The sequence below is a fragment of the Mesoplodon densirostris genome, chromosome 18 (assembly GCF_025265405.1).
Source record: "Mesoplodon densirostris isolate mMesDen1 chromosome 18, mMesDen1 primary haplotype, whole genome shotgun sequence".
NCBI classification, from domain to species: domain Eukaryota; kingdom Metazoa; phylum Chordata; class Mammalia; order Artiodactyla; family Ziphiidae; genus Mesoplodon; species Mesoplodon densirostris.
Window position 1 is genome coordinate 57,788,536 of NC_082678.1, and position 27,894 is coordinate 57,816,429.

General features: G+C 38.3%; 1 protein-coding gene across 8 annotated transcripts in view; it reads left to right on the forward strand.

The window, feature by feature from the left end:
* BCAS3 (BCAS3 microtubule associated cell migration factor) overlaps positions 1-27,894 on the forward strand; it is a 581,795-nt gene that overhangs the window by 20,169 nt on the left and 533,732 nt on the right. For all 8 annotated transcript variants that reach the window (XM_060081385.1, XM_060081386.1, XM_060081388.1 and 5 more), the window contains exon 5: positions 815-921. In XM_060081385.1, coding sequence (XP_059937368.1) covers positions 815-921 — 107 coding nt within the window. The remainder of the gene's footprint in view (positions 1-814; positions 922-27,894) is intronic.

Consider the following 27,894-nt stretch of genomic DNA (forward strand, 5'->3'; position numbering starts at 1 on the left):
CTTTATTCTGCCCTTCAACTAGGTTCATCAGTACCATTTTTTTTTAAGATTCCATATATATGTGTTAGCATACGGTATTTGTTTTTCTCTCTCTGACTTATTTCACTCTGTATGACAGACTCTAGGTCCATCCAGCTCACTACCAATAACTCAGTTTTGTTTCTTTTTATGGCTGAGTAATATTCCATTGTATATATGTGCCACATCTTCTATATCCATTCATCTGTCTATGGACATTTAGGTTGGGTCCATGTCCCAGCTATTGTAAATAGTGCTTCAGTGAACATTGTGGTACATGTCTCTTTTTGAATTATGATTTTCTCAGGTTATATGCCCAATAGTGGGATTTCTGGGTCATATGGTAGTTCTATTTTTAGTTTTTTAAGGAACCTCCATACTGTTTTCCATAGTGGTTGTATCAGTTTACATTCCCACCAGCAGTGCAGGAGGGTTCCCTTTTCTCCACACCCTCTCCAGCATTTATTGTTTCTAGATTTTTTGATAATAGCCATTCTGACCGGCGTGAGGTGATACCTCATTGTAGTTTTGATTTGCATTTCTCTAATGATTAGTGATGTTGAGCATCTTCTCATGTGCCTCTTGGCCATCTGTATGTCTTCCTTGGTGAAATATCTATTTAGGTCTTCTGCTCATTTTTTAATTGGATTTTTTTGTTTTTTTGATATTGAGCTCCATGAGCTGTTTGTATATTTTGGAGATTAATCCTTTGTCTGTTGTTTCATTTGCAAATATTTTCTCCCATTCTGAGGGTTGTCTTTTTAATTTGCTCCTTTGTTACTTAATTCTAATGTAGATACATCAAGAAACCTGGAATTTCATGAAATACATAGCACAGGGAATGAGCCACCTTTGCTGATTATGATTGGCTACAGTGATGGAATGCAGGTCTGGAGCATCCCTGTAAGTATGAAGATGGTTGAATCCCTGAAATATAATACTTTTCAGCATGCTAGCTGGTGTGAAACCTGGCGATATTTTCTCTAAGGTTTCATCCATTTATTTTGCAAGCAATTGCTAAGAGACTGCTGTGTGTGGAACCCCATACTAGGCCCAAGGGCTAAGGGGAAAATGGGAAATTAAAGATGTTGTAAATGATTTGTAAAGTGGGCCAGCAATTGTGGGAATCACTTTACATGGAAGATCTAATTTCTTATCATAGTAACTCTACGTAGTTGGTGTTATTATTATCTTTTCCTGCATTTTTACAGAAGAGTAAAGAGGCTTACAGAAGGCTTTAAAAAAAATAGTGATCATTCAAAAAAAATGTTTTGAAGCAGTTAAAACATTCACATGGTACAAAATTCAGGAGGTATAAGTGGGTAACAAAACTCTCTACCACTACTGTCCCCAATTTCCCTTATCTTGAGCAGTTTCTAGTTTTCTAGGATTTCTAGTTATGTTTCTTTTCCTTATAGCTATATTTTATGCTAATAAAAGCATATATACATATAATTCTCCCATCCTGCCCTTCCTTAACAGAAGGGAACATATTATACAGCTCAGTCTGTACCTTGCTGTTTTTTACTTACAAATCAGTACTCAGAGAGCTTCTCTATGGAATTTATAACTGCTTATAATTCTGTTTTTTGGATTTTCCTTAATTTACGTAACTTGTTTCCTATTATTGGAAAAACTTAAATTCCCACCCCGCCCCTTTCTGGTATTAGAAACAATGATGTAATACATGAATTTGAACAAAGGTTATTTTGTGTCTGTGTATCTATATAAGATAAGTCATAATTTTAATAAATGTTTTAAATTGCCAAATTATATTCCCAGTTTCCCTCTTCAATCCTACATGTTCCTCTCTGGGATGACCAAAAATAAAATGTACTAAAATAGGAAGAGGCTTGGTAGGATCACAGCTCAGTGAAGTGTAGTAGGGACTGCATACTTTGGCGTGTACTTAGTTATATTCTGCTCTTTGGCATGGCCTAGATATCATGTCTCTCCTGCAGATTTTGGGGTGGGGGGGAGTTGGCGGGTGGACCCCTTATTGTGTGTTTTTTTTTTTTTGCAGTTAGAGGCCTGGAGCCAATAGAATTTTAATTTGTGCCTTTAATAGTTGCATTTACCACATTGTTTGAAGCCTCTTGTTAGTGGGTGGTTCAGCTAGAATTTTTTTCTTTCTTTTTGATTCTTTTGCATATTAGGGTTACTTCTTAAAGGATTTATAAGCAAACATATATTACCTCAAATTTAATGAAATTCAGGATGTTCCTGAGTGCAGAATTTGGCTAAAAGATTATTAAGTAATGAATACATTGAACTGCATAATTCTTTAATATTCTAAGTAAAAATATTGTTTATTCTTTGATAAATCACTTAAAATGAACTTTGGTCTTCCATCTAATCTTATAATAATTATATATCATATTATTAGGTATTTAGGATTTTAGGTTTTATATTTCTTACTTTTAAGGATTGACTTTATTTTGCAGAGATAGAAGAATCCTGTTGGTATGTCATGGAATGAGTGTCCTCGTTTTTTACCTTTGCGGATGTGTAGTTGACATTTTTTCAAGGCCCTGCAATGTTGTTTGTAATTTAAGTATTATCACGCCAAAGGCATAGACAAAGGACTTAAAACGTGGCAATCTTTGTTTGCTTGCTTTTTCCTACCAAGAGAAATATTTCTAGGTTGTGTTCAAGAGGAGAGGATTTTGTAAATGTAACTTTTTCTTATTAATAGAGACTACATTTTGCTTCTTTACACTGTTGACAGACTTGAAGGCAAAGAGGGAGCTAGAGCTTTAACAAGGTTGGGCCTTGTGGGATTAGGGATGTTGACTGGATTGAGCACATTTCTTTGGTGGTACTCAGGCTACCCACTTGCTTTGGTTATAATTAGAGGTATCACTTTTAATAGTTAATTTGTGTCTGGTTCTGAGTAACGTAAAGGTCTTATGAGGAAATTACTTCTTTACAGTAATTCTTATGCCCAGATTGTATTTTGAGAGATTTAAATAATCTTTTCTTCATGGAATTTTCATTGACTAACCGTTGTTTTTATTTATTTGTTTATTTATTTGGCTGCATTGGGTCTTAGTTGTGGCATGTGGGATCTTCATTGTGGCATGTGGGATCTTTCGTTGCGGCTCGCGGTCTTCTCTCTAGTTGTGGTGTGTGGGCTCCATAGCATGCAGGCTTAGTTGCCCCATGGCATGTGGGATCTTAGTTCCCTGACTAAGGATTGAACCTGAGTTCCCTGCATTGGAAGGTGGATTCTTAACCACTGGACCCCCAGGGAAGTCCCTGACAGTTGTTTACTATTGTAGTAGCATAGCCCTGTGAGGACTGGTTCAAGAATTAAAAGGCAGTTTGGAAAAATAAGCTCCTTTTGTTGCACTGATTGAGCTCTTACTATGTTGAGAGAACTTTATATACATATTATCTCATGTGTTGTATACTGTGAGGGAGAAGTTATCCTATTTTACAGGTGGTAAGGTCACACTACTTATAAGAGGTGGAATTGGAATTCAAACCCAGTTCTGACTTCAGATTCAAAGCCCAGGATCTAAGGGCTCTATTTCCCCTATGTGATAGCAGAAGACATGCCATGCAAGTAGTATGGCACCTTAGTTTTAGTTTTCATTGTAATAGGTTACGAAGTACCTTCATATATTCATTTTTATAGACTAGTGTGACTGTTACCCATTACTCTAACTAAACCCTTCTGAAACTTGTTTATCACTAGTCAGTTATTCAGTAATCATTTAAGTGTTACCATGTGCTAGACACTGGGGAGCTTATGTTGGTCAACCTAGAAATAATCCTGGCTCTTAGGGATCTTCGCAGATCATAAATTGTATTTGCTTTTCAGTAAGTGCAGGTGGGCAGAAATCAAGCCCTGTCCAAACTACAGCTCAGTTTTTTCTTCAAGTTTGTGCACAGGGTTCCTTTCTGTTGATTTTATGTAACTGTCCCACCTGTGAGTCTCAGATTAAGAAAATAAACATCCTGGCTAAACATGTAAAAAATTGTCTATTTATGTAAGTGCACAAATATGAACAAAGCTTAGGTGATATCTAGGAATATAGTTAAGTGGAGTTAGCTCAAAGCAGAACTGTGCAGAAGTAATTTCTCTGCTGCCCAATCACTACCACTTTGTATATGAGATGGCCGCAGGAAAACACCAGCTTTCATAGCTTTCCCAAGCTGTCAGGCCCCTTCTTTCAACACATCTGATGCAACATAAGAAAGAATGATTATTTGTGATGTTGATATTCTGGATAAATAGCCCCTTTTCCCACCTGTGCCTAACAGTGACATTGCCTCTTTTTGGTAATGTAAATATAGGCTCTCTTGCTTAAAATTCTTAATTAAAAAAAAAAATCAAAGTTATACATGTGCATGGACTAAAGACCGAATAATTTTATGGGAGTCATATGAAAAAAACAGAAGTTGTATATTCTTCCTTTCTTAACTCCCATAGTTCTTTTAGCTCTTGTTATCTTTGCATTTATTTTATTTATTTAAAAATATTTATTTATTTATTTGGCTGTGCCAGGTCTTAGTTGCAGCACACGGGATCTTCGCTGCCACATGCAGGATCTTTAGTTGCGGCATGTGGGCTCTTAGTTGCGGCATGTGGGATCTAGTTCCCAGACCAGGGATCGAACCCGGGCCCCCTGCACTGGGAGCGAGGAATTTTAACCACTGGACGAGCAGGGAAGTCCCTGGTGGGGACTTCAGTTATTTTAAAATATCTTGCTTACATTCTCTCTCTTTTTTTTAACATCTTTATTGGAGTATAATTCCTTTACAATGGTGTGTTAGTTTCTGCTGTATAGCAAAGTGAATCAGCTATACATAAACGTATATCCCCATATCTCCTCCCTCTTGCGCCTTCCTCCCACCCTCTCTTGCTTACACTCTTAATTTTTTTTTTCGGCCAGTTTTACACATAGATTGACTTGGTGCCATGAACTGTGAGAACGTAAAAATTGTTCATTTATTCATTACAATTCTTGGATAAAGTACGTATTTTGAGCAAAATAGACATGGCCTTTGCTCGAATGGAGCTAGTAGGAGAAATTGATTTAAATAAAAATAAATTAATAGACAAATTGTAATATGAAGAAAATAATAGGAGATTATAATAAGGAAGTGGCATAAAAGTTAATTAAGATTTAGCCACAGTAAGATTGGAACAGCAAGTAGTGAAGTCAGAGGCTCTGAGGTGGAAATGTTCTTTTCTCTATAGTGGGACATTGATTTAGATTTCTTAAGGTTTTTTCTTCTTAAAGAATATTGAGATAAATATCTTTATGATCATGTAATTTGGAGAGATCAATAAAAGAAAATATACTAAAACTCTTGATAGACTTACCAAATTGCATTCTTGTAAAGCCATGCCATTTATTCTCGCCTCATTCATTTATTAATTCATTCACTCAGCGAGGATTTATTGATTGCCTTTTATATGTCAGACCCTGTTCAAGGTGCTGGGAAAACAACAATGAGCAAAACAAAACCATTATTCTTATGGAATTTCCATTCTAGGTAGGTGGGTTGGAGGGTGGGGAAGATGATAATAAACATGTACCATGCTTTGATAATAAACAAGTTACCAAGTGTTAAGGTGTGGTGGTTGATATTGTTGTGGGTTGCTATATTATATGAGGTGGTCTTGGAAAGCCTCTCTCAAAGACCCCGTGAGCAGAAGTGTGGAGGAGTGATACTTATAGGTATTTGAGGGAGGGGCATTCAAAGGCAGTACTCTCTCATAGGATTATGTTGTTGTTATTTTTAAAATTTTGTTTAGTTTTGGGTCTTTGTTGCTGTGCGCAGGCTTTCTCTAGTTGTGGCGAGCGGGGGCTACTCTTCGTTGCGGTGTGTGGGCTTCTCATTGCGGTGGCTTCTTTTGTTGCGGAGCACGGGCTCTAGGGTGTGCGGGGTCAGTAGTTGTTGTACACGGACTTCAGTAGTTGTGGCTCACGGGCTCTAGAGCTCAGGCTCAGTAGTTGTGGCACATGGGCTTAGTTGCTGCACGGTCTGTGGGATCTTCCCGGACCAGGGCTTGAACCCGTGTCCCGTGCATTGGCAGGCGGATTCTTAACCACTGAGCCACCAGGGAAGTCCGGATTATGTTTCCTATATTTAAGAATAGCAAGGAGGCAATTTGGTGGAGCTCAGTGGGCAGGTGAAGAATGCTAGATGGTGTCTCAGAGGCGGTGGTGGGCTAGAGTTTTGTAAGGTAAAGCTTACAAAATGAGCTTTGTACCATTGGAAGAACTTCAGAAGTTTCGCAGGGAAAACACCTATGCCCACCACCTAGGTTATACCATGAAAATTTTTACTATACTTACTTTGTCTCCATCTGTAGATCTTATTGGATGCATTTCAAAGTGAATTGCAAACGTCAGCATACTTTACCTGAACTACTTTTGCATTAACTGAAGTTCAGTATTTGATTAGTTTTTTATTGTAAAATTTACACACAATTAAATATACAAATCTTAATATGTAAATTTCCTGAACTTTGGCAAGTGCATGGCAACCCAAATCTCTGTCAAGATATACAGTAGATCTTGATTATCACTCAAGACATCTCCTTCGTGCCTATACTCAATTTTTCCTCCATCCCATCCATGAAACACCCGCTGTTATTTATTTTTTCCATCGTAGATTAGTTTTGCCTGTTTTAGAACTTTCTGTACTATTATACAGTATGGACTCTTTTTGTGTAAGGCTCCTTTCTCTCAGCATAATGTTTCTGAGATTCACTCTTGTTGATTGTCCCTTTTAATTGCTGAATAGTATTCCAATATATGAATATAACATAGTTTATCCCTTCTCTTCATGAGCGATAGCTGGCCTATTAATAGCTTTTGCCTGTTATGAATGAAGCTGCTGTGAAGATTCTTCTGTAAGTCTTTTTGTAAACATATGCATTTATTTCTCTTAGGTAAATATCTACAAGTGGAATTGTTGCTTCATAGGGTAGGAATATAGTTAGTTTTATAACAGACTTCCAAACCTTTTTTCCAAAGTAGTTGTATCGTTTTACATTTCCCCCAACATTGTATGAGTTGTACTATATCCTTGCCAACATTTGGTGTTGTGTCCATCATTTTAATTTTTTTTTTTTTTAGTTGCGGCATGTGAACTCTTAGTTGTGGCATGTGGGATCTAGTTCCCTGACCAAGGATTGAACCCGAGCCCCCTGCATTGGGAGCGTGGAGTCTTAGCCACTGGACCACCAGGGAAGTCCCATCTTTTTAATTTTAGCCATTCTGGTGGGTGATACCTTGTGGTTTTAGTTAGCATTTCCCTGATGACTAATAATGTTGAATGCTTTTTCATATATTTGTTGGCCATTTGAATATCTTTTAGGGATTATCTGTACAGTGTTTTGCCTTTAAAAAAAATTGAGTTGTAGAAGCCAATGGAGAACTTTGAACAGAGGTAGACAGTGATGCCTCTTATAAAAATAGAGTGTGACAGCTACTGAGCCCACGTGCCACAACTACTGAAGCCCGCGCACCTAAAGCCTGTGCTCTGCAACAAGAAAAACCACCACAGTGAGGAGACTGCGCACCACAACAAAGAGTAGGCCCCACTCGCTGCAACTAGAGGAAGCAACGAAGACCCAAAGCAGTCAAAAATAAATAAATAAAATAAATAAATTTATTTAAAAAAATAGGGAGTGATAAGGAGCAGATTTGGGTGGAAAGACAGTGAGTTTGTGGACTATGGACTGTTGCTGGTCTATGAACTGTTGATAGTTAGTGAAATGTTTGTTACTGTTTGCAACAAGATAAGTACAGAAGTTGAGAGTAAGCTTTTGGAAACCTATAGCTGTTTGCCAGTTGCGCATCATCCAAACCTGTGTTTGTAATTTACAGATGTATCTGTTTGTGCCAGAATGGAAATTAAAAAAAAAAAAGTAATTGAGCCTTCATAACATGGTTTGACAAGCAGTATCAGCGGGCAACCAGTTGGAGAAGTTGTTCGTGACAATGAGTGTGTTTTAGACATTGTGCCGTCATATATTATTTCATTTAGCACAAGTAACATCTCTATGGTCATTAATATTCATTTTAGTGGTTGTAAGCTCTCCGTGGACATGCAATGAGATATAGAAGTTTCAGGGAGGAGATTTGAATTGCAGGATGAGGATTTGGATTTATTAATTTTTCAGCCAGTATGAATTCATTAAGAATCTTTGAGTAACAGAGGTACATTCCAAAATCCATATTTAATAAAGGTTGGTTTTGCAGTGGCTTTGGAATGAATAGAGAGTAAAGGAGAAAATAAAAGGATATGAGGCTAGTTAGGAGTCATTTTCACTTCCCTGGTGGCACAGTGGTTAAGAATTCGCCTGCCAATGCAGGGGATACGGGTTTGAGCCCTGGTCCAGGAAGATCCCACATGCCGTGGAGCAACTAAGGCCGTTGATGGTTGTCGCTGTTCCTGTTGTTGGATGCGGGCACGGAGCCCGAGCCTCACAAGTCCCAGCTGTCTGAGCTCCTCTTGTCGGCTGAGGCCTGTCAGTTTCACATTGTCTACTTGGGAGATGTTGAGAGCCTGAACTGAGTTAGTTGTATTGGTAACTGATAAAACATTTAGAAGAGAAGAATCAAAGATGTTTCCAAGATCTTGATTTGGGGCTGGTGCTGCCTGGTATGTAAGATGGCATAGTTTTAGAAGAAATAGAATTTGATTATTAGAATTAGACTTACATTATGTTGAAAATTTTATAAGGCAAAATTGCACTGTATAGTTTAAATAATAAAGTGTTGCCATTAAAAATTTTCAAGATAGTACCTTTGTAAAAAGTCCTGAAATTTTTCCATATTTTTTTGCTGTTAAATGGCTACTTAGCTTTCTCATCCTCTTTTGAAATGCTTAATATCTTAAACAAATCTTGAAAATGTATTCCTTACAGCACCTAGGAGATGAGAGTTGCATTGTATGAAACAGTATATTTTTAGGTTCAGTAAGTTCAGATTTGAAGTGTTTTCTTGGAGCTTTTGAATATACTGCAAAGAAATAACACTAGGTGTCGCTAACACATTGAGCTAAGAAAAGTATAGCTGTTCCCTTGAAAGATTTGCCCTAAAGCTTTTAGTGTAGCTTTTACACTTTTTGTGTTGCCTTTACACACAAAAACTTTAGAGAAAACATGCAAGGACATATTTGAGGTGAATTCCAATTAGTTTATTATTTGTTAGAAGTTGGGTGCCAACAGACCTTGCCATGTCAAGATTGCTAGCCAGGAAACAATTTTTATGGGTTTCATTTGGGAACAATATAAAGTCAGTGATTTGGGTAACTGGCAAGCAGAGAAAGTTTGAATATGGACCCAAATCGAAAAATTGCCTTTGTTGAGAGTAGTCTTATTTTTTTTGGTCCAGTGTCTTATTATTGGAAAGAGAAGTAATGGATGGCTCTTTAGTCACCTGGCAATGAAAGATCTTTGGGTGTCATGGAGTGAATAGAAGCAGAAATGAAGAATAATATTGAAGTAACTTGTGGAATCCATTCATATTAGTAGAGGCAAATTTTTTTTGTAGTGTATGTTTCTTAAGGTGTCACTTTAGAGAAGTCTTGTATCTGAAGTTTAGTCTTTCCAATGCTTAAATAGTGGCTTTATATGACTTTTGTTGATTTGAAAAGTGAGTTTGAAATTTATTATTATAAATTGGTATTTTTCTTGTTTGAAGTATTTTTGATGTTTTTCCACTCTAAAATGGAAGATATTCTTTGGACTCAAGCTGACTTATGAGTGTGTGGAAGACAGCTTTTTCTTTTCTTATAAATGTTACTGCGTATGTTAAATATCATAAAGTGCACAGATCGTAAGTGTGCAGACTGAATTTTTATATGTGTATGTAACCTTCTGGGCACCACTCAGATTAAGACAGAACATTTCCAGCAACTCAGGAGTCTCTCATGCCACTTTCCTGTCAATACTGTCCTCATACCTCCACGTAACCACTATTCTGACTTCTATCACCAGAGATTAGCTTTTTCTATTCTTGAACTTAAAAAAAGGGGGGGATGGGGGGACATAGATAACCCAATCTATTCTTTTGTGTCTGGCTTCTTTCTCTCAACAGTGTGACTATGAGATTCTTTCATGTTATCGTACGTAGAAGTAATTTGTTCTCATTTTTGCTGTATACTATCTCATCATGAATACAATGCATTTTATTTTATTTATTTTTTAAAAATTTATTTATTTATTTATTTGGCTGTGTCGGGTCTTGGTTGTGGCACGCAGGCTCTTCGTTGTGGCACTCAGGCTTCTCTCGAGTTGTGGCGCTCGGGCTCCAGAGCACGCAGGCTCAGTAGTTGAGGTGCGCAGACCCAGCTGTCCCCGGCATGTAGTATCCTAGTTCCTTTACCAGGGATTGAAGCCACGTCCCCTGTGTTGGAGGGTGGACTCCAACCACTGGACCACCAGGGAAGACCCACAATGCATTTTTAAAAGTTCGTTATACACCTGATAGACATTTTTGTTGGTTCTACTTTTTGAACATTATGGATAAAGCTGCTCTGATGTTCTTGTAAGTGCTCCTTGGTGGATATATGCTGCACCCATTTCTCTTGGATATAGACCTAGGAATGGATTTGCTGTGTCATAGTGTAGGTGTATGTTTAACTTTAGTAGATATTGCCAACCAGTTTTCCAAAGTGGTTTTACCAGTATGTACTCCTACCAGCAACGTATGAAAGTTTCATTTGTTCCACATTTTCATTAGCTCTTAGTATTGTCAGTCTTACTAATTTTAATCATTTTTTTGTGTATGTGTTGGTATCTCATTGTGGGGTTTTAAAGATGCTTTTATTTTGCAATAATTTTAAACTTTCAGAAGATTTTATAACTAGTACAAGGAACTCCTGTTACTCATTACCCAGATTTACCAATGAAGGACATTTTGCCCCTTTTGCTTTATCACTCTCTCATTTTTTTTTTTTCTGTGAAGATTATTTTCGGAACCATTTATAAGTAGGAGAATTTATGCCCCCCCCCTTTTCCATAAATAATTCAGTATATATTTCCTGGGAATAAGCACATTATCTTATACAACCATAGCACTATTATCAAAACCAGGACATTTAAATTTGATACAATACTATTTTGTAATCCACAGTCCCTTTTCTGGTTTCATCATTTGTCCTAATAGTCTTCTTTATAGGTTTTCTTACATTTTCACTTTCTTAAATATTGTCTTTTGGTGAAAGAAATCCAGATCAGATTTTAAGTGGTTTACTCTATTCTTTTTTTTTTTTTTTTTTGGCCGCGTTGGGTCTTCGTTGCTGTGCGCGGGCTTTCTCTGGTTGCGGCGAGCAGGGGATACTCTTCGTTGTGGTGTGTGGGCTTCTCATTGCAGCGGCTTCTCTTGTTGTGGAGCATGGGCTCTAGATGCACAGGTTTCAGTAGCTGTGGTGTGCGGGCTCAGTAGTTGTGACTCACGGGCTCTAGAGCGCAGGCTCAGTAGTTGTGGCGCACGGGCTTATGTGCTCTGCGGCATGTGGGATCTTCCCCAACCAAGGCTCACACTCATGTCCCCTGCATTGGCAGGCAGATTCTTAACCACTGCACCACCATGGAAGCCTGGTTTACTCTATTCTTCATGCTTTTTGTATCCTTGTTTACTCTAAGGCCATGAAGATATTCTCCTGTGTTTTCTGTTAGAAGGTTGTTGTTATTATCTTTAGGTTTATAATCCTTCTGAAATTTTTGGTGTATGGTATGACATACGGGTAAAGGCTTTTTTGAATTAAAAAAAGAAAAAAAAACTAATTAATTCAGCACCATTTCCTGAAAGGACCATTCTTTCCTCACCAAATATGAGCATGTAATTCTTGCCAGCTCTGTGTTTTTGCTCTTTCTTTTTTGTTTTTTGGTCTCTTTTCAAATTGATTTTTAAAACCTTTTAATTTTGAAATAATTATAGACTCATGGGAAGTTGCAGAATATTAGAGTTCAGGGTACACTTCCCCCAGTGTCCCCCAGAGGTGACATCTTATGTGACCTGTAGTACAATATCAAAACCAGGAAATAGACATTTACATTGATTTCTCAAAAAATTTTGTAGTTTGTCTTTTCCAGTTTTATTTAGATATAATTGACCTACTATATTGTTTTTCTTTTTTTTTCGCTCTGCTGAGCAGCATGTGGGATCTTAGTTCCCGACCAGGGATTGAACTGGTGTCCCCTGCATCAGAAGCACAGAGTCTTAACCACTGGACCATCAGGGAACTCCCTACATTGATTCTTTTTTAAATTTTATTTATTTATTTTTTATACAGCAGATTCTCATTAGTTATCTATTTTATACATATTAGTGTGTACATGTCAATCCCAATCTCCCAATTCATCCCACGCCCCCACATTGATTTTTAACACCATAAATTATGGTCGCTTTGCCCATTTTGAACTTTATCTAGATGGATTCATAGGATATGAGCTCAGATTTTCATCTGCAGACACAACGATTAATCTTGAGACCTAAGTCCCATTTTTTTTTTCGATTGACCACATATGAATATTCTTCAGCTCTGGCCTAGGGGTTATTTGCAGCTAGATGGAGTGTGCATTGATCACACGGTTCTCATTTATGCCTTTGCTTTTTATCTTCTTTCTTTATGTGTACGTTTCTGGTTTAAAGAGTATTGGTCAGCTTGATGTGAAGTATCAGAAGTGATAACAAAATTAATAAATAATTGTTTTAAAAGGCTAATACTATTTTAAATAAGAAATTAACTAAAATTATAATGCATGAAGGTATGCAAATAAAAATTATATATGTTTGTGGCTCATTCTTGCCATTATTGGCGTTTTGGATCAGATGACTCTTTGTTATGGGGGGCTGTTCTGTACATTGTAGTTGCCACATCTGTGGCCTCCATCTACTAGATGCCCAGAGCAACTCCCTGAATTGTGACAATTAAGAACGTCTCCAGACATTGCCAGACATCCTCTGGTTGAGAACCACAACTCCAGAGAAAATTTTGGTTGAAACTACTGGCTTAGGTATATATAATTTTATGGGGAAAGTTGTTGTGTGCAGTTAAGAATACCAAAGAGTTACTGTGCATATATATGTACACACACACACCACACACCCACTTTAGTAAGAACTGTTTAAAAATGGAACTGAAATATCTGTATTTTTAAATATTAAAATTATTAAAGTGCTATCCATTATAAACCTGTTCTTTCCCTTAATATTCATTCAAGTTGATTGGCAATAATCAGTTGTCTCATTTTTTTCAGATGGGAAGAGTGAGATAATAGAAAGTATTAGTTTTCTGGGGACCTTAAAAAGAAATGGAACTAGGATTTCTATTTTCTAAATTTTGTTCATATTCAATTTAATGTTTGAATTTTGGACATAGGACCAAAGGAATGAAATGGAAAATTTCTGATTTCCTAATTTTAGATTCAATTTACCTGTGGGTTTCAGTATTTTCTGGGAATCTTGATTTTACATTAGCAGTTGGGAGAATTCTTCATAAGGCTCTCTAGAACTGTGATCATGTCTAATGGTCTTTGTATCTCTGGTGCCAAGTACATTGTCTGGCAGTTAGTAGGGTGTGTGTGTTTGTGTGTGTGTGTCTATTTACATATGTACGTGTATATGTATATATGCACATGTATATAAATGTATACATGTTTAATAAATGTGTTTCAAGATTTCAGCCTTTTGCTGGATATTTTCATCAAAGTGTGCTAGAGACTCAATATCAGAAAGATCCAAACTAAATTTCATAATCTTTTTTTTTTTTTTTTTCTTTTTGCGGTATGTGGGCCTCTCACTGCTGTGGCCTCTCCCGTTGCGGAGCACAGGCTCCGGATGCGCAGGCCCAGCGGCCATGGCTCACGGGCCCAGCCGCTCCGCGGCATATGGGATCCTCCCAGACCGGGGCACGAACCCGCATCCCCTGCATCGGCAGGCGGACTCTCAACCACTTGCGCCACCAGGGAGGCCCTAAATTTCATAATCTTGCTGTTTGATCTCATTCCATTCCATTCCCAATCCATCCCTTCTTCCTAAAATCTTCTTTTTTAAATTAATTAACAGACGTCTCATTTTTCCGTTCATCCATACTGAAACTTTAGGGTCTATGCCACATATGAGGAGGTGTAAATGTAACTAAGGGCTGCGCCCTGCCTTGAGGAGATCATATTTTACTTGTGCGCGATGTCACTACATAATTGCAGTCTATGTCAGTGCTTCCCAAATGGGAGTGATTTTGCCCTCAAGAAAACATTTGTCTATGTTTGCAGACATTTTTTATTGTCACTATTAGGAACTGCTACTGGCATCTAGTGGATAAAAGCCAGAGATGCTGTTAAACATCCTACAATGTACAGGACAACCTCCCACAACAAAAAATTGTTCAGTCCAAAATGTCAGTAGTGCTGAGAAGCCCTGGTCTGTGAGGTTTGTGTTACGTTGGAGGGTTGAATAGAGTGCTATAGAGCACTGAGCAGTGTTGGGATGCTTTGGGGAATTTTGACACTTGTGTTGCATAGTAAAGTTTCATAATATTAATATAAATAATGGCAACTATTTAAAAAAATAATCAGAGTGTACCGCACACATTATTTTAGGCACATTGCCCATTATTGTCTCTTTATCCTGTCAATTTAACTAGTTAGTGTTATTCCTGTTTTACAGATGAAAAAAATTGAAGCTCATATTTAACCAGCTCAGCTTCTTTAATAGATGCCTTAAAAAAGAGACTATTTTTGGGCTTCCCTGGTGGCACAGTGGTTGAGAATCTGCCTGCTAATGCAGGGGACACGGGTTCGAGCCCTGGTCTGGGAGGATCCCACATGCCATGGAGCAACTAGGTCCGTGAGCCACAACTACTGAGCCTGCACGTCTGGAGCCTGTGCTCCGCAACAAGAGAGGCCGCGATAGTGAGAGGCCCGTGCACCGCGATGAAGAGTGACCCCCCGCTTGCCACAACTAGAGAAAGCCCTCGCACAGAAACAAAGACCCAACACAGCAAAATAAATTAATTAATTAATAAACTCCTACCCCCAACATCTTTAAAAAAAAAAAAGAGACTATTTTTTATTTATTTTAAAAAATAAATTAATTTATTTATTTTTGGCTGTGTTGTGTCTTCGTTGCTGCGCACGGACTTTCTCTAGTTGTGGCGAGCTGGGGCTACTCTTCGTTGTGTTGCGCGGGCTTCTCATTGTGGTGGCTTCTCTTGTTGTGGAGCACGGGCTCTAGGCGCACGGGCTTCAGTAGTTGTGGCTCGCGGGCTCTGGAGTGCAGTCTCAGTAGTTGTGGTGCACGGGCTTAGTTGCTCTGTGGCATGTGGGATATTCCTGGACCAGGGCTCGAACCCGTGTTCCCTGCATTGGCAGGTGGATTCTTAACCACTGCACCACCAGGGAAGTCTCAAAAAAGACTATTTTTTAGAGCAGTTTTAGGTTCATAGTAAAACTGAGCTAAAAGTACGAAGAGTTCCCGTATACCTCCTGCCCCCCCAAACACACAGCCTCCCTGCTATCAGCATTCCACATCAGGAGTGGTGCATTGTTAGAATCGATGAACCTACACTGACACATCATTATCACTAAGAGTCCATGGTTTACATTAGGTTTTACTTCCAGTGTTGTACATGCTATGGGTTTTCACAGATGTATAATGACATGTACCCACCATTGTAGTGTTATACAGAATAGTCTCACTGCCCTAAATATCCTCTGTGTTCTGCCTATGTATGCACTGCTCTAAAAGTCTTGTGGGCACCCTTCTCTGGCAACCACTGGTCTTTTTTTTTTTTTTTTTTTTTTTTTTTGCGTTACGCGGGCCTCTCACTGTTGTGGCCTCTCCCGCTGCAGAGCACAGGCTCCGGATGTGCAGGCTCAGCGGCCATGGCTCACGGGCCCAGCCGCCCCGCGGCATGTGGGATTTTCCTGGACCAGGGCATGAACCCGCGTCCCCTGCTTCGGCAGGTGGACTCTCAACCACTGCGCCACCAGGGAAGCCCCAACCACTGGTCTTTTTACTGTCCATGTAGTTTTGCCTTTTCCAGAATGTCATATAGCTGAAATCATACAGTATGTAGCCATTTCAGATTGGCTTCTTTCACCTAGTAATATGCATTTAAGTTTTCCCCACGTCTTTTCATGGCTTGATAGTGCATTTGTTTCTAGTGCTGGGTGATATTCCACTGTCAGGAGGTACCACTGTTTATTTATGACAGACACTTTTATAAAATTAAGATATACATACTATAAAATGTACAAATCTCAAGTCTGTAGTTTGATGACTGTGTGTGTGTTTTATATATGTTTATATGCAAATAAGTCAAACTGCCATTGAGAACAAAATGTAGAACATTTTTCTTACTCAGAAAGTTCCCCAGTCACTATTAGCCCCAAGGTAATCACTATTCTGACCATAGATTAGCTTTGCCTCATTGAACTTCACATAAGTAGAGGTACACCGTATGTGCTACTTTGTGTCTGTCTTTTGCACTGTCTTTTTAAAATTCACCCATGTTGTTGCATGTTGCAGTAGTTTTTTTTTTTTTTTTTTTTTTTTTGCGGTACGCGGGCCTCTCACTGCGGCGGCCTCTCCTGTTGCGGAGCACAGGCTCTGGACGCGCAGGCTCAGTGGCCATGGCTCACGGGCCCAGCCGCTCCGTGGCATGTGGGATCTTCCTGGACCGGGGCACGAACCTGTGTCCCCTGCATCGGCAGGCGGACTCTCAACCACTGCGCCACCAGGGAAGCCCCGCAGTAGTTGTTTTTAAACTTTTATTTATTTTCCTTTTTTTTTGGCTGCATCGGGTCTTAGTTGCGGCACATGGGATCTTCGTTGAGGCATGCGAGATCTTTTGTTGCGGCGCGTGCGCTTCTCTCTTGTTGTGGCATGCGTGTTTTCTCTCTCTAGTTGTGGCACGTGGGCCCTAGGGCGTGTAGGCGCTGTAGTTTGTGGCACACAGGTGCACCCAGTAGTTGTGGCACACGGGCTTAGTTGCCCCGTGGCATGTGGGATCTTAGTTCCTCGACCAGGGATCGAACCTGTGTCCCCTGCATTGGAAGGCGGATTCTTTACCACTGGACCACCAGGGAAACTACCACCAGTAGTTTGTATTTTTAATTTTTTTTCATTACTGGGTTTTATTCCATGGATCGAATGTACCACAGTTTGTTTAGCTCTTCTTTTGATGAGCATTTGTGTTTCTGGCTTTTGGCTATAGTAAATAAAGCTCCTATGAACATAATTGTAGATTTATGTACTTTAGGAGTAGAATTGCTGGGGTCATAGGTTAGGCATGTATTTAACTTTATTAGAAATTACCTGGAGTTTTCCAAAGGGGTTGTACCATGACACACTTACATCCACAATATCTGAGAGTTCTAGTTGCTCCATTTCCTGCGACCATTGGTGCTGTCAGTCATTTTTTAAAAAATAAATTTATTTATTTATTTTTGCCTGCATTGGGTCTTCGTTGCTGTGCTCAGGCTTTGTCTAGTTGTGGCGAGCGGGGACTACTCTTTGTTGCAGTGCGAGGCTTCTCATTGCGGTGGCTTCTCTTGTTGCAGAGCACGGGCTCTAGGTGCACGGGCTTCAGTAGTTGTGGCTCGCAGCCTCAGTAGTTGTGGCTCGCGGGCTCTAGAGCGCAAGCTCGGTAGTTGTGGTGCGTGGGCTTAGTTGCTCCACAGAATGTGGGATCTACCCAGACCAGGGCTCGAACCCGTGTCCCCTGCATTGGCAGGTGGATTCTTAACCACTGTGCCACCAGGGAAGCCCCTGTCAGTCATCTTATTTATCATCTTGTCAATATTAGAAGTTTATGTAATACCTGTTTTAGAGAAGAAAAAAACCTTAGGCTTCTTTTTGATATAATCCATTTCTCTTTGGTTAGATATCTACTGCAAAGCTATCTTCAATCAACAGATTATATCAGGGTAGGTTTACAATATGAGTATAATATGACAGACTTTTTAAAAGTGGAAAAAGTCTATAAGCCAAAATTGGCTTATCTGCAGCACTGTTTTCTCTCTTTCCCTTTTCAATTGGACATGTATTCAGCCTGAAATAAAATAATGAGTTAAAGGGAATCCAGTTTGTGTGTCTGAGTGATTATGAAGTGTTTATGACAGCTGCTAGGCTGACACTCTCTGTAATGGTGTTACATTGGCTTCTGAACACCTTCCAGTCTGCCTCCAGGCGTGTGTGTCTGTGTAGTCTGAGTGGTTTTACATTAACATCCACCCTGAGTAAGATCTTTTGACTACAGAAGTGTTACTTGCAAATGGAAGATACCATTAGGGCTGCTTCAAAGCTCTGGAATGGTATTTGGATTGGTGATGCTGAAGTAATGGCTCGGGTTTTGAAGTGTAATGTCTAAATCTGCGTTGCATAACCGGAGGAACGTGTGAGTTTAAACTGCTTTTCTTTGATCTTCCTTTCAAAAATCAGGCTGAAGGAGAAAGGTTAAAGTTTCCTTAAAATATTCCTCTGTGTGTGTGTAAAAATTTGGAAGTATGAAAATATGATTACAAATTCCATTCATTATTTATGTTCTGCGGTTTTCATATTGTTTTTGAAACTTACTTCCTTCTTGCCTCAAGTTTTGTATTTTGAATTTAGTGTCAAGACCAAAATACAGACTCGGTTGCTGTCTGCTTTATGTGGTTAGCAAATATCTGTTCTATAAGTTGTTAGTCTTCACAAATATGCATTTTAGGTGGTTTTTGTGGTTTGCCTTTTTTTTTGATGGCATACAGAGTAGGTTATGGAGATACTGACGCTCTGACATTAACTGGACCATTTGTGGTTCGCTAGGCAAAAATAAAACAAAAAGCTTGTCCCCTCCTTCCTCCTACTTTTAGGAGCTTTCAAAAGAATTACTTTTTTACCATTAGGAATACTTCCCTCAGTGTGTGCTATCTTAAGTTTTTGATATTGTTGGAGCAGAACTGTAGCACATAAAATGACCACCTGGCAGTGTCTTGTTCAAGAAAAAAACCCTGAGTTTAAAAACTGTTTTTTTTTTTTTTTTTTTTTTTTTTTTTTTTTTTTCTTTTTGCGGTATGCGGGCCTCTCACTGTTGTGGCCTCTCCCGTTGCGGAGCACAGGCTCCGGATGCGCAGGCCCAGCGGCCATGGCTCACGGGCCCAGCCGCTCCGCGGCATATGGGATCCTCCCAGACCGGGGCACGAACTCGTATCCCCTGCATCGGCAGGCGGACTCTTAACCACTGCGCCACCAGGGAGGCCCTAAAAACTGTTTTTGAATACAGTATTAATGGGAGATTCTGATGCCTCTTTGATCTGGTCATTTGGGGGGAATATTGTTCTCTGTTTCCTTATGTCTAAAATGAAAATATATAATCAGATTGGCTCACAGGGTGAGAGAGAGCTAGAGAGAGAGCTTGGTTTGTAGTGTGATCATTACTCATGTAGCTACGTACTGTCCTTCTGTTGCTTAGGAACCAAATACCTTAGTATAAGATGATACTTCCCTCTCCTTCCCCTGTCTCTTGTTTTATATTTTTAAATTTTTACCCTTTCTCTCTAACTAAAATATATATATATATATATATATATATATATATATATATATATATATATATGTATTTACCTTTTCTCCTTATTTAAAAAAATTATTGTTGCTACTTTGTAAGTTAAAAAAACTGGCAGGAATTCCCTGGCAATCCAATGATTAGCACTCCACAGGCTTCCACTGCAGGGGGCCCGGGTTCTATCCCTGGTTGGCACAGTGTGCCCAGAAAAAAAAAGAAATAGAAAAGAACACCAGGGTTTTCCTGGTGGTGCAGTGGTTAAGAATCCGCCTGCCAATGCAGGGGACACGGGTTCAAGCCTGGTCCAGGAAGATCCCACATGCCACGGAGCAACTAAGCCTGTGCGCCACAACTACTGAGCCTGCACTGTAGAACCCGCAAGCCACAACTACTGAGCCTGTGTGCCACAACTACTGAAGCCCACGCGCCTAGAGCCCATGCTCTGCAACAAGAGAAGCCACTGCAATGAGAAGCCTGCGCACCGCAACGAAGAGTAGCCCCCGCTCGCCTCAACTAGAGAAAGTCCACACACAGCAATGAATACCCAACGCAGCCAAAAATAAGATAAATAAAATAAGTAAATTTATTTAAAAAAAAAGAACACCAAAAACTGTCATGAACCAATCTTCGTTTTAAAGAACTTCATCAGTTCAGTTGTGTTGTATGTATGATTACTACATGTGAAACAATTAGCAAAGTGATAACTTATATACCTGTTTATTTAAATAGACCAAGTAAGGTCCTTTTGTTACTTTAGGAACTGAATTATTTAGTGTAAAATGTTATCGGCTCTTCATTCCTCCCATCTCTCTATATTTTTACCTTTTATCCCTATTTTGGGTGGGGTGGGTATCAAGGAAGGTTAAAATTATTTGTGGAATTTTCACATTTTTCATATATATGAAAATAAACACTAATACTATTTTTAAAGCAGTTTTAGGTTTACATAAAAGTTGAGCAGAAAGTACAGAGAATTCCCATGTATCCCTCATCCCCCGCATTTTCCCCTATTAACGTCTTGCATTAGTGATGCGCCACGTGGCTTACAAGATCTTAGTTCCTGGACTAGGGATCGAACCTGAGCCCACGGCAGTGAAAGTGCTGAGTCCTAACCACTGGACCACCAGGGAATTCCCGAGGTACATTTGTTAAAATTGGTGAACCAGTATTGACACATTATTAACTAAAGTCCATAGTTTACATTTTTCTCCTTAATGAAAAAGTTTTCTTTGTTATTACTTTTTAACTTTAAAACTAACGAAGCACTGTTCTTATTAAGGACTTCACTTCAGTTGTGTCTATGTGGCTGGTACATGTGAGACAATTAGAATAGATTGATAATTCTACATTTGTTTATTTAAATGGACAGTGTTTACATCACTCTTGGTAAGAAAACCTGTTGCAGGTAAAAACATTACATTAACCCAGAAAGGTTGGATCGAGCGTGGGATATTTGCCGGCGAGAGTGGCTACTGCCTTGATCTTGAGTGGGAGTGTGAAGACCAGTGTGATAAAACCTGCAGCCCAGATGAGGTGCTGCTTGCCACTCTGATAGTAGTCCTTTTCTTGAGAGCTGAAAAGCTTAGGAAGTAATATACCAGTGGGTTCAAGAATGAGTTGTACCAGAATGTGTTTTATGATGTGGTGTTATAACAAATTTCCAGGTATTAAATGTTAACAACATGTTTTGAAAACAGGGAGGCAAAGGCAAATTAAGTACCATTAAGATTGAATAATGATGCCAACATAGACTTAGTCGTTTATTTATCAGTTCATTCATTTAACAAGCATCTTCTTGATTTAACTCTCTTGTTTCATGTTTTAAATACACAGTTTAACACCTTTGCTTTGTTAGATAGATATGTCATTACCCTTATTTTAAAGCCAAACTCAGATTTAGCAAATTTGTATAGTTTATAAACAGAAGTCCAGTTTATTTTCTACTGTAATAAACTGTTGGAATCATTGATGTTGCTGATGTGATATTTGTAACTGATGATCTGTCATACTGTACGCACTTGGCATTGTTGCCATAGGCCATGATTTTGGGAAAAGAATAAAACTTCCAGGGTCTTACCTGTGGGCTGCTTTTCCTCTCTTTGATTTTCCAGGTGGAATCAGAGGCATTACTTTTTGGAAAACTCAGGTGTGAAAGATATTTTTGACTGAAAGTCAGGATGTGCTTGAGATAAACACAAAGAAGTCTTTTTCTGATGTCTTTTATGTCTGATGGCTTGGTCTTTTAATTTATATTTCCAATCTAAAAATGCCCTACTGTATATGATGTAGCCATTTTGAAAAATAGGTAAATTAATACCTCTTTTTAAGTTTTTTATTTTAGAAATTAAAGCTTGCTGAAGTATTTATCAAGGAAAAAACCCTGCTAATCATTACCTTTTGTATTCGAACTGCTTGAGTTATAGGGGAAAGATATAGTAATTTTTGTATGTTTCCCATCTTTAATAGGGACTGAATTTGCTTTGAATGTTTGTGTGAATTTTTACAAATCAACATTTTTCCACTTCAAGGGCTATCATTTTTTTACAACCCAATCATTGTACCTTATATGGGGGGAGAGATTGCTTATTACTGGATTTGGAATTAAGATATGAATTCAGTTAGGTATAAAAAGCTCTAGTTTTTCCAGAGCTGCTGAAATGAGTTCTTGAATCTCATTCATAATGCTGGAAATCAAGGGTCCTTCAGGACGAAACTCTTACATCATGAGCCCTGATGGAGGGCCACTATAATAAAGCCTGTTTGTTTATTTAGTTTGAGGCAGCATTGCTTTTCCAAAGGAGACTGATTTATGCATTTTACTCACTGTGCATAATAGATCTAAAACCATAATTTCTTAGAATCAGGCAAATATATTGGGCAAGAGACATTATCAGACTGCTCATGAGAGAGTATAACTAAATTCCAATAATAATATGAAAGGGTGAAACCTCCTTTGAAGAAAATGCAAATTAAAATGACAGTGAGAATCCCACTGAACATCCACCAGCATGACACCAGCTGATGGATGTGGAGCAGGTAGAGAACTCTTTTACCCTGGTAAATTGTTCAGTTACTGTTTTGTTAAAATCTACAAAATATGCACATATTCCTAATATAGAAGCAACTTCAGTAGTATATACCCAAAAGAAATACTTAAATATGGTCACTAAATGCCATGTGCAAGAATATTCATAGTAATATTCCCTATGAAGTTACCTATGAAGTTAAATATTCCCTATGAAGTTAAAAAATGGTAAAATCATGACACTCATACAACTGTAAAATGGACATGTGTCATAGATTTTATTTAACTTAGTAATGAGGTGTTGGACAAGTTAATACCGGTTCAAAGGAGAATCTGAAGAACAGATATAGGGAATTAGGAATGCTGAAATGACCCTGTTAAGAGATGCAAACCTAGCTAATAGCCTGTTGGGAAAGTGTATACTGCTTGGAATCTTTTTTATGAGTGGAATTCAATTGTATCTCTACTAAACAAGATTCATTTGCATTTCTGTGGGCAAGAGTCAATTGCCTTACTATCAGTTTTCTACAACTTACAGTATTGTAAAATAGCCCAGTCAAGACAAAGGTGCAGATTCTTTTTTTTTTTTTTTTTTTTTTGCGGTACGCAGGGCTCTCACTGTTGTGGCCTCTCCCATTGCGGAGCACAGACTCTGAACGCGCAGGCTCAGTGGCCATGGCTCACGGGCCCAGCCACTCTGTGGCATGTGGGATCTTCCTGGACCGGGGCACGAACCCGTGTCCCCTGCATCGGCAGGCGGACTCTCAACCACTGCGCCACCAGGGAAGCCCGCAGATTCTTATAGAATCAAATAATCCCAAAGGATCCACTGTACAACTCTTGGTAATCCACTGGAAGAACACACAGTAATCTTTTTCCCATTCGAAAGTTTGTTGCAGTTTTTCCTGACATCTTAAGAGCCCCAAACTAGAAACAACCTAGAAGTCCAGCAACCAACAGTAGAATGGATAAATTGTGGTATTTTCATGCAACGGGAATCTATATAGCAACAGAAATAAAAAACTACAATCATATGCAACAATACAAATGAATTTCACAGGCATGTAATGTGTGAAAGAAGCCATTCACAAGAGAGTACATACTACGTGATTCCATTTAAATAAATTTGAAGAAGTAAAACTTATGTGTGAGAAGTGTTAGAAGTCAAGATAGTGGTTATGGTTATTCTTGCCTTGGGTTTGTGACTGCGAAGGGGTGTGGAGGGACCTTCTGAGTATCTGTAATGTTCTGTTTCTTGATGTCTCTGCTGGTAACAGAGGTGTATTAACATTGGAAATTCATTAAGCTGTACATATACCTAAGATTTATGTATTACTTCTAAGTCTGTTATCTTTCAGTAAAGTTTGCTATAAAGAATCAATTGGAGACCACAATGCTCCATTTGACCAGTGTCTAAAAGGGAAGTTGAGGGTGTAAATATGCACTATTGTCCTAATTCTGTGTCGTTGTAGAGCATTATTATTATTGTCCTTTGTGTTTGATTGAATTTTCTATTTTGTAGTCAGATGCCTTTGAAAAGTCATCAGGATTTCAGAAACAAGTTTGGTTCTGAGGGCTAGATGACCTTCATGTGCTTTCAGAAAGCACTTATAAAGCCCCCCCTCCCCCCCTCCAGCTTTTATAGCCTTTTCTCTGTGTGTATGATTGTCTCGGCTGTTATAATTTCCTTTTGCCTTAGGTTGAGCTGTGAGATTCTAAACTTGTACTCCCCCCCACCCCTTTTTGGTTTGGTATGTAATTTGCATATTTTCACCATGTGAAAGCTATTTTCTATGGTTGGAAAAGATTTTTTTCCAACAGTGTGAACAAATCATTCTTTGTTCTCCTTATTGTGCCTCCAAACTGGTACGTCCGGTTTATGCTCCAAACAACAAAAGCCTGTCATCAGAAATTAAAATGCCAGTAAGAACAAAGGCAGAGACCCATGAGGAACTATTGGGGAGGTTTCCTCCCTGTTTGCTCCTCTCCCCGAGTTACTGCAGTTGCCAGGAAGTTGGAACATTGCTTGATACACGCCTTCCTTGTAGTTCTACCCTTGTATTTATTATTGTTGGTTTAAAAGTGAACTTAGAGCTCCTGGTAATTCTTCTCAGGATCAGTAAAATCCTCATCTCAGAGATTCTTTGCTCTTTTTAATGAGCTGTTTCTAAGAAATCTAAAAATCACTTTGAAAGCCTTAAAAAAACTTCATCAGTTTTGACATGTATTTGAGAGCAAAATTGTCAGTGAACATACTGTATAAAATGATTAGAGGCAATTGGAAACGGCAGCTAAAGTGGAGCCTATAAGGACATATCCATTCTCTCTGTGTCCTACCTAAAATGTGCACGTCTTATCTATATACATGTTATTAGCCCTGTCTCTGTTCTGAAATTGTATTCCGGTATAGAGTTTGGCTATGTTATTGGGAGAGTTCTCTCCTCTGGGAAGTTTGACATTTGTGACTCACTTAGGATACTTTAGAATTATGCTTCTAACAATTTTGATTTTAACATATTCACAAATTTCTATACATAGTAATAGTGCTTCCCCCCACCTCCCTTCCCTGATGTGATAATTAAAGATTCTAGGACCTTAACTTAGAGGTAATGAAGGATCGGTAATGAATGTGGAGATGCATTTTGTAATCACTCCTAATGTTTTTTTCTTACCTGTTGCTGTACATTTAAAGAGGGATTTAGAGTAGAAGCTTAGAATAGAATAGGGCATTTAGGTTTGTTTTAAAAGCCGTTATGCTCAAAAGCATGCTGTGTTCAGATTTCAGAATGTTTTTGTATATCAAAGTAAGCTCTTGGGTATTAAATCCAGTGATAACAAACGTTTATCATATTGTGAATATGCCAAGACAGGTTTGTTTTATTCTTTATTGTTTAGTATAATTTAGTATAGCAGCTCAGTTAAATGTGATTAGACTTTTTAACTTTAAGGCTTTATTTGATAGGACCAAAAGCTAAATGCTAGACTTGTGGCATATGGAAGTAATAGTACAGAGCAGTGAATTTTGTGTTAGAATACTATGATTTGTTATAGGTATAAACCTTATTTGTGAGAGGTGGTTTTCATTACTCTAATTTCAGTGCAATTTCTACAGTATTGTTTTCTTTTTTTAATTTAAATTTTCTTTATTTTAATATTTATTTTTTTTATTTTTGGCTGTGTTGGGTCTTGGTTTCTGTGTGAGGGCTTTCTCTAGTTGCGGCAAGCGGGGGCCACTTTTCATCGCAGTGTGCGGGCCTCTCACTATCGCAGCCTCTCTTGTTACGGAGCACAGGCTCCAGACGCGCAGGCTCAGTCGTTGTGGCTCACGGGCCTAGTTGCTCCACGGCATGTGAGATCTTCCCAGACCAGGGCTCGAACCCGTGTCCCCTGCATTGGCAGGCAGATTCTCAACCACTGCACCACTAGGGAAGCCCTACAGTATTGTTTTATAATTTATTTTTCATTGAATTCTTAGTAGAAATAGTATGTATATTGAAGAATACTATTTATCCATTGCCCAACAAACAATCTCTTTTCAAAAAGTAAATGACTTGGCAGCTTTGGAGATAGCCAGTAATGCATCTATAATGTAATTGGACTGTATTAGTGATTTACCTTTCGGTGAAAGTGTTCTTAAAATCAAAGAGGTGATGGTAATTTTTAGATTTCAGAGAATGTGTGATTACTGCATTGGGTGGGAGATTGAACAAAGTGACCCTTTAAGGATTTTTCTAAGCTGAAAATTCTGTTCTATAAGAATAAAATGTGGGCTTAAGAGCTGCAGTATATAATGGCAATGGTATTTTATTTAGAAAATTAATGTTTACAGAGGAATTTGTAGAGAGGTAAATTTAAGAAGTAAATTTAAGTTTGCTATACTGAGTTTGTAGCTTTTGTATGTTTAATTGGTGATAGGTGGTGCTATTGTTGCATAGTTAGTGGGAAGAGCCTAGCATTCCTCATATCTTCTGCTTCCCAAGTGCTATAGAGGGATTTGCCATTGTGGCCAATAAATACATTTTAATAATTTTTATAAGCTAAATGAATATGATGGCTCTTTAAGAGACAAAAATATTTACATTTTGCAGCTCTTAAATTCAGGTAGAAGAGAAGCTGAAGATCTAAAAAAGTAGTTAATCTGAAAGACAGCTCTGCAGATTTATAGTTTAATATTGGAAGATTGATAAGCCTTTTATAATGTATACAATGTTGATATTTTAAACTCCTTGTTTGGCAGGCCTATTTTTAAAAAAATACCATCAGCGTGTTTATGGAATGTTTATCATTTTTATATCTGCTGTAAGTTCTTAGCTATTTAGAGCGAGTTATTTCTATATCTGTTGTAAGTTTTCGGGTATTTAGAACGAGTTTTATAATATTTGCCATTTTCCCTATCTGATATTACATATTCCATCAAACACTTGAGAATTAAGAAAATGTATTGGGAACTACATTACCACTTATAGTAGTCTGGAAAGCCTTTCTTAACATTATGATTTAATATGTTCAGTTTTTCAATTAGCAAATTGTTCTTCGGAACCTCTAATTCTGAAAAGCAGTTGTTTTCACGCTTGACACAAATATTAGTCTACCTCTTTTACTTTGGGATTAATAGACTGCTGTACATCTGAGGAACAGATCTGATGTTACTGAAAATGAACGGACATTCATACGTGTTTGATCTATGTGTGTAAGAAGAATAATGACATTTAAAGATGTGTACATATTTTTTTATGCATAGAATACTGAAATTTAAAGCATCTTGAGGTCCTTTAGCACTTTTATTGTCTCAGCTTATAAATACAAAGGAATATAGGCTTAGAGGAGGTAGGGGAAATGTGGAGATGTTGGTCAAATGGTGCAAAGTTGCAGTTTCGTAAGATGTACAAGTCAGGGGACGTAATGTTCAGGCATGATGGCTGCAGTTAATAATACTGTATTGAAGACTGGAAAAATAGATTTCAGATACTCTTATCACACACAGAAGGTAAGTCTGAGGAGGTGACTGTGGTAATCATTTCACCATATATATGTATATCAAATCTTCATGTTGTATACCTAAATGTATACAATATTTACTAAAAGATATTTAGAAAAGAAAATAAGTAATAAAGGTTTATAGAGGTTAAATGATTTACTCAACGTAGTTAACAGCTAGGGTTGCAGAACCATAACTGGCACCCAGGTCATTTACCCTCCACCTAAGTGTTCTTTGCAACGTTTTGCTCTTTTTCATTTTTAACAATTTGTGAAAGTTACTACAACATTTAAGTTCTGCTTTTCAGAATGCTAAGAATATTTATGCTTTTCTTACATAGAAAACT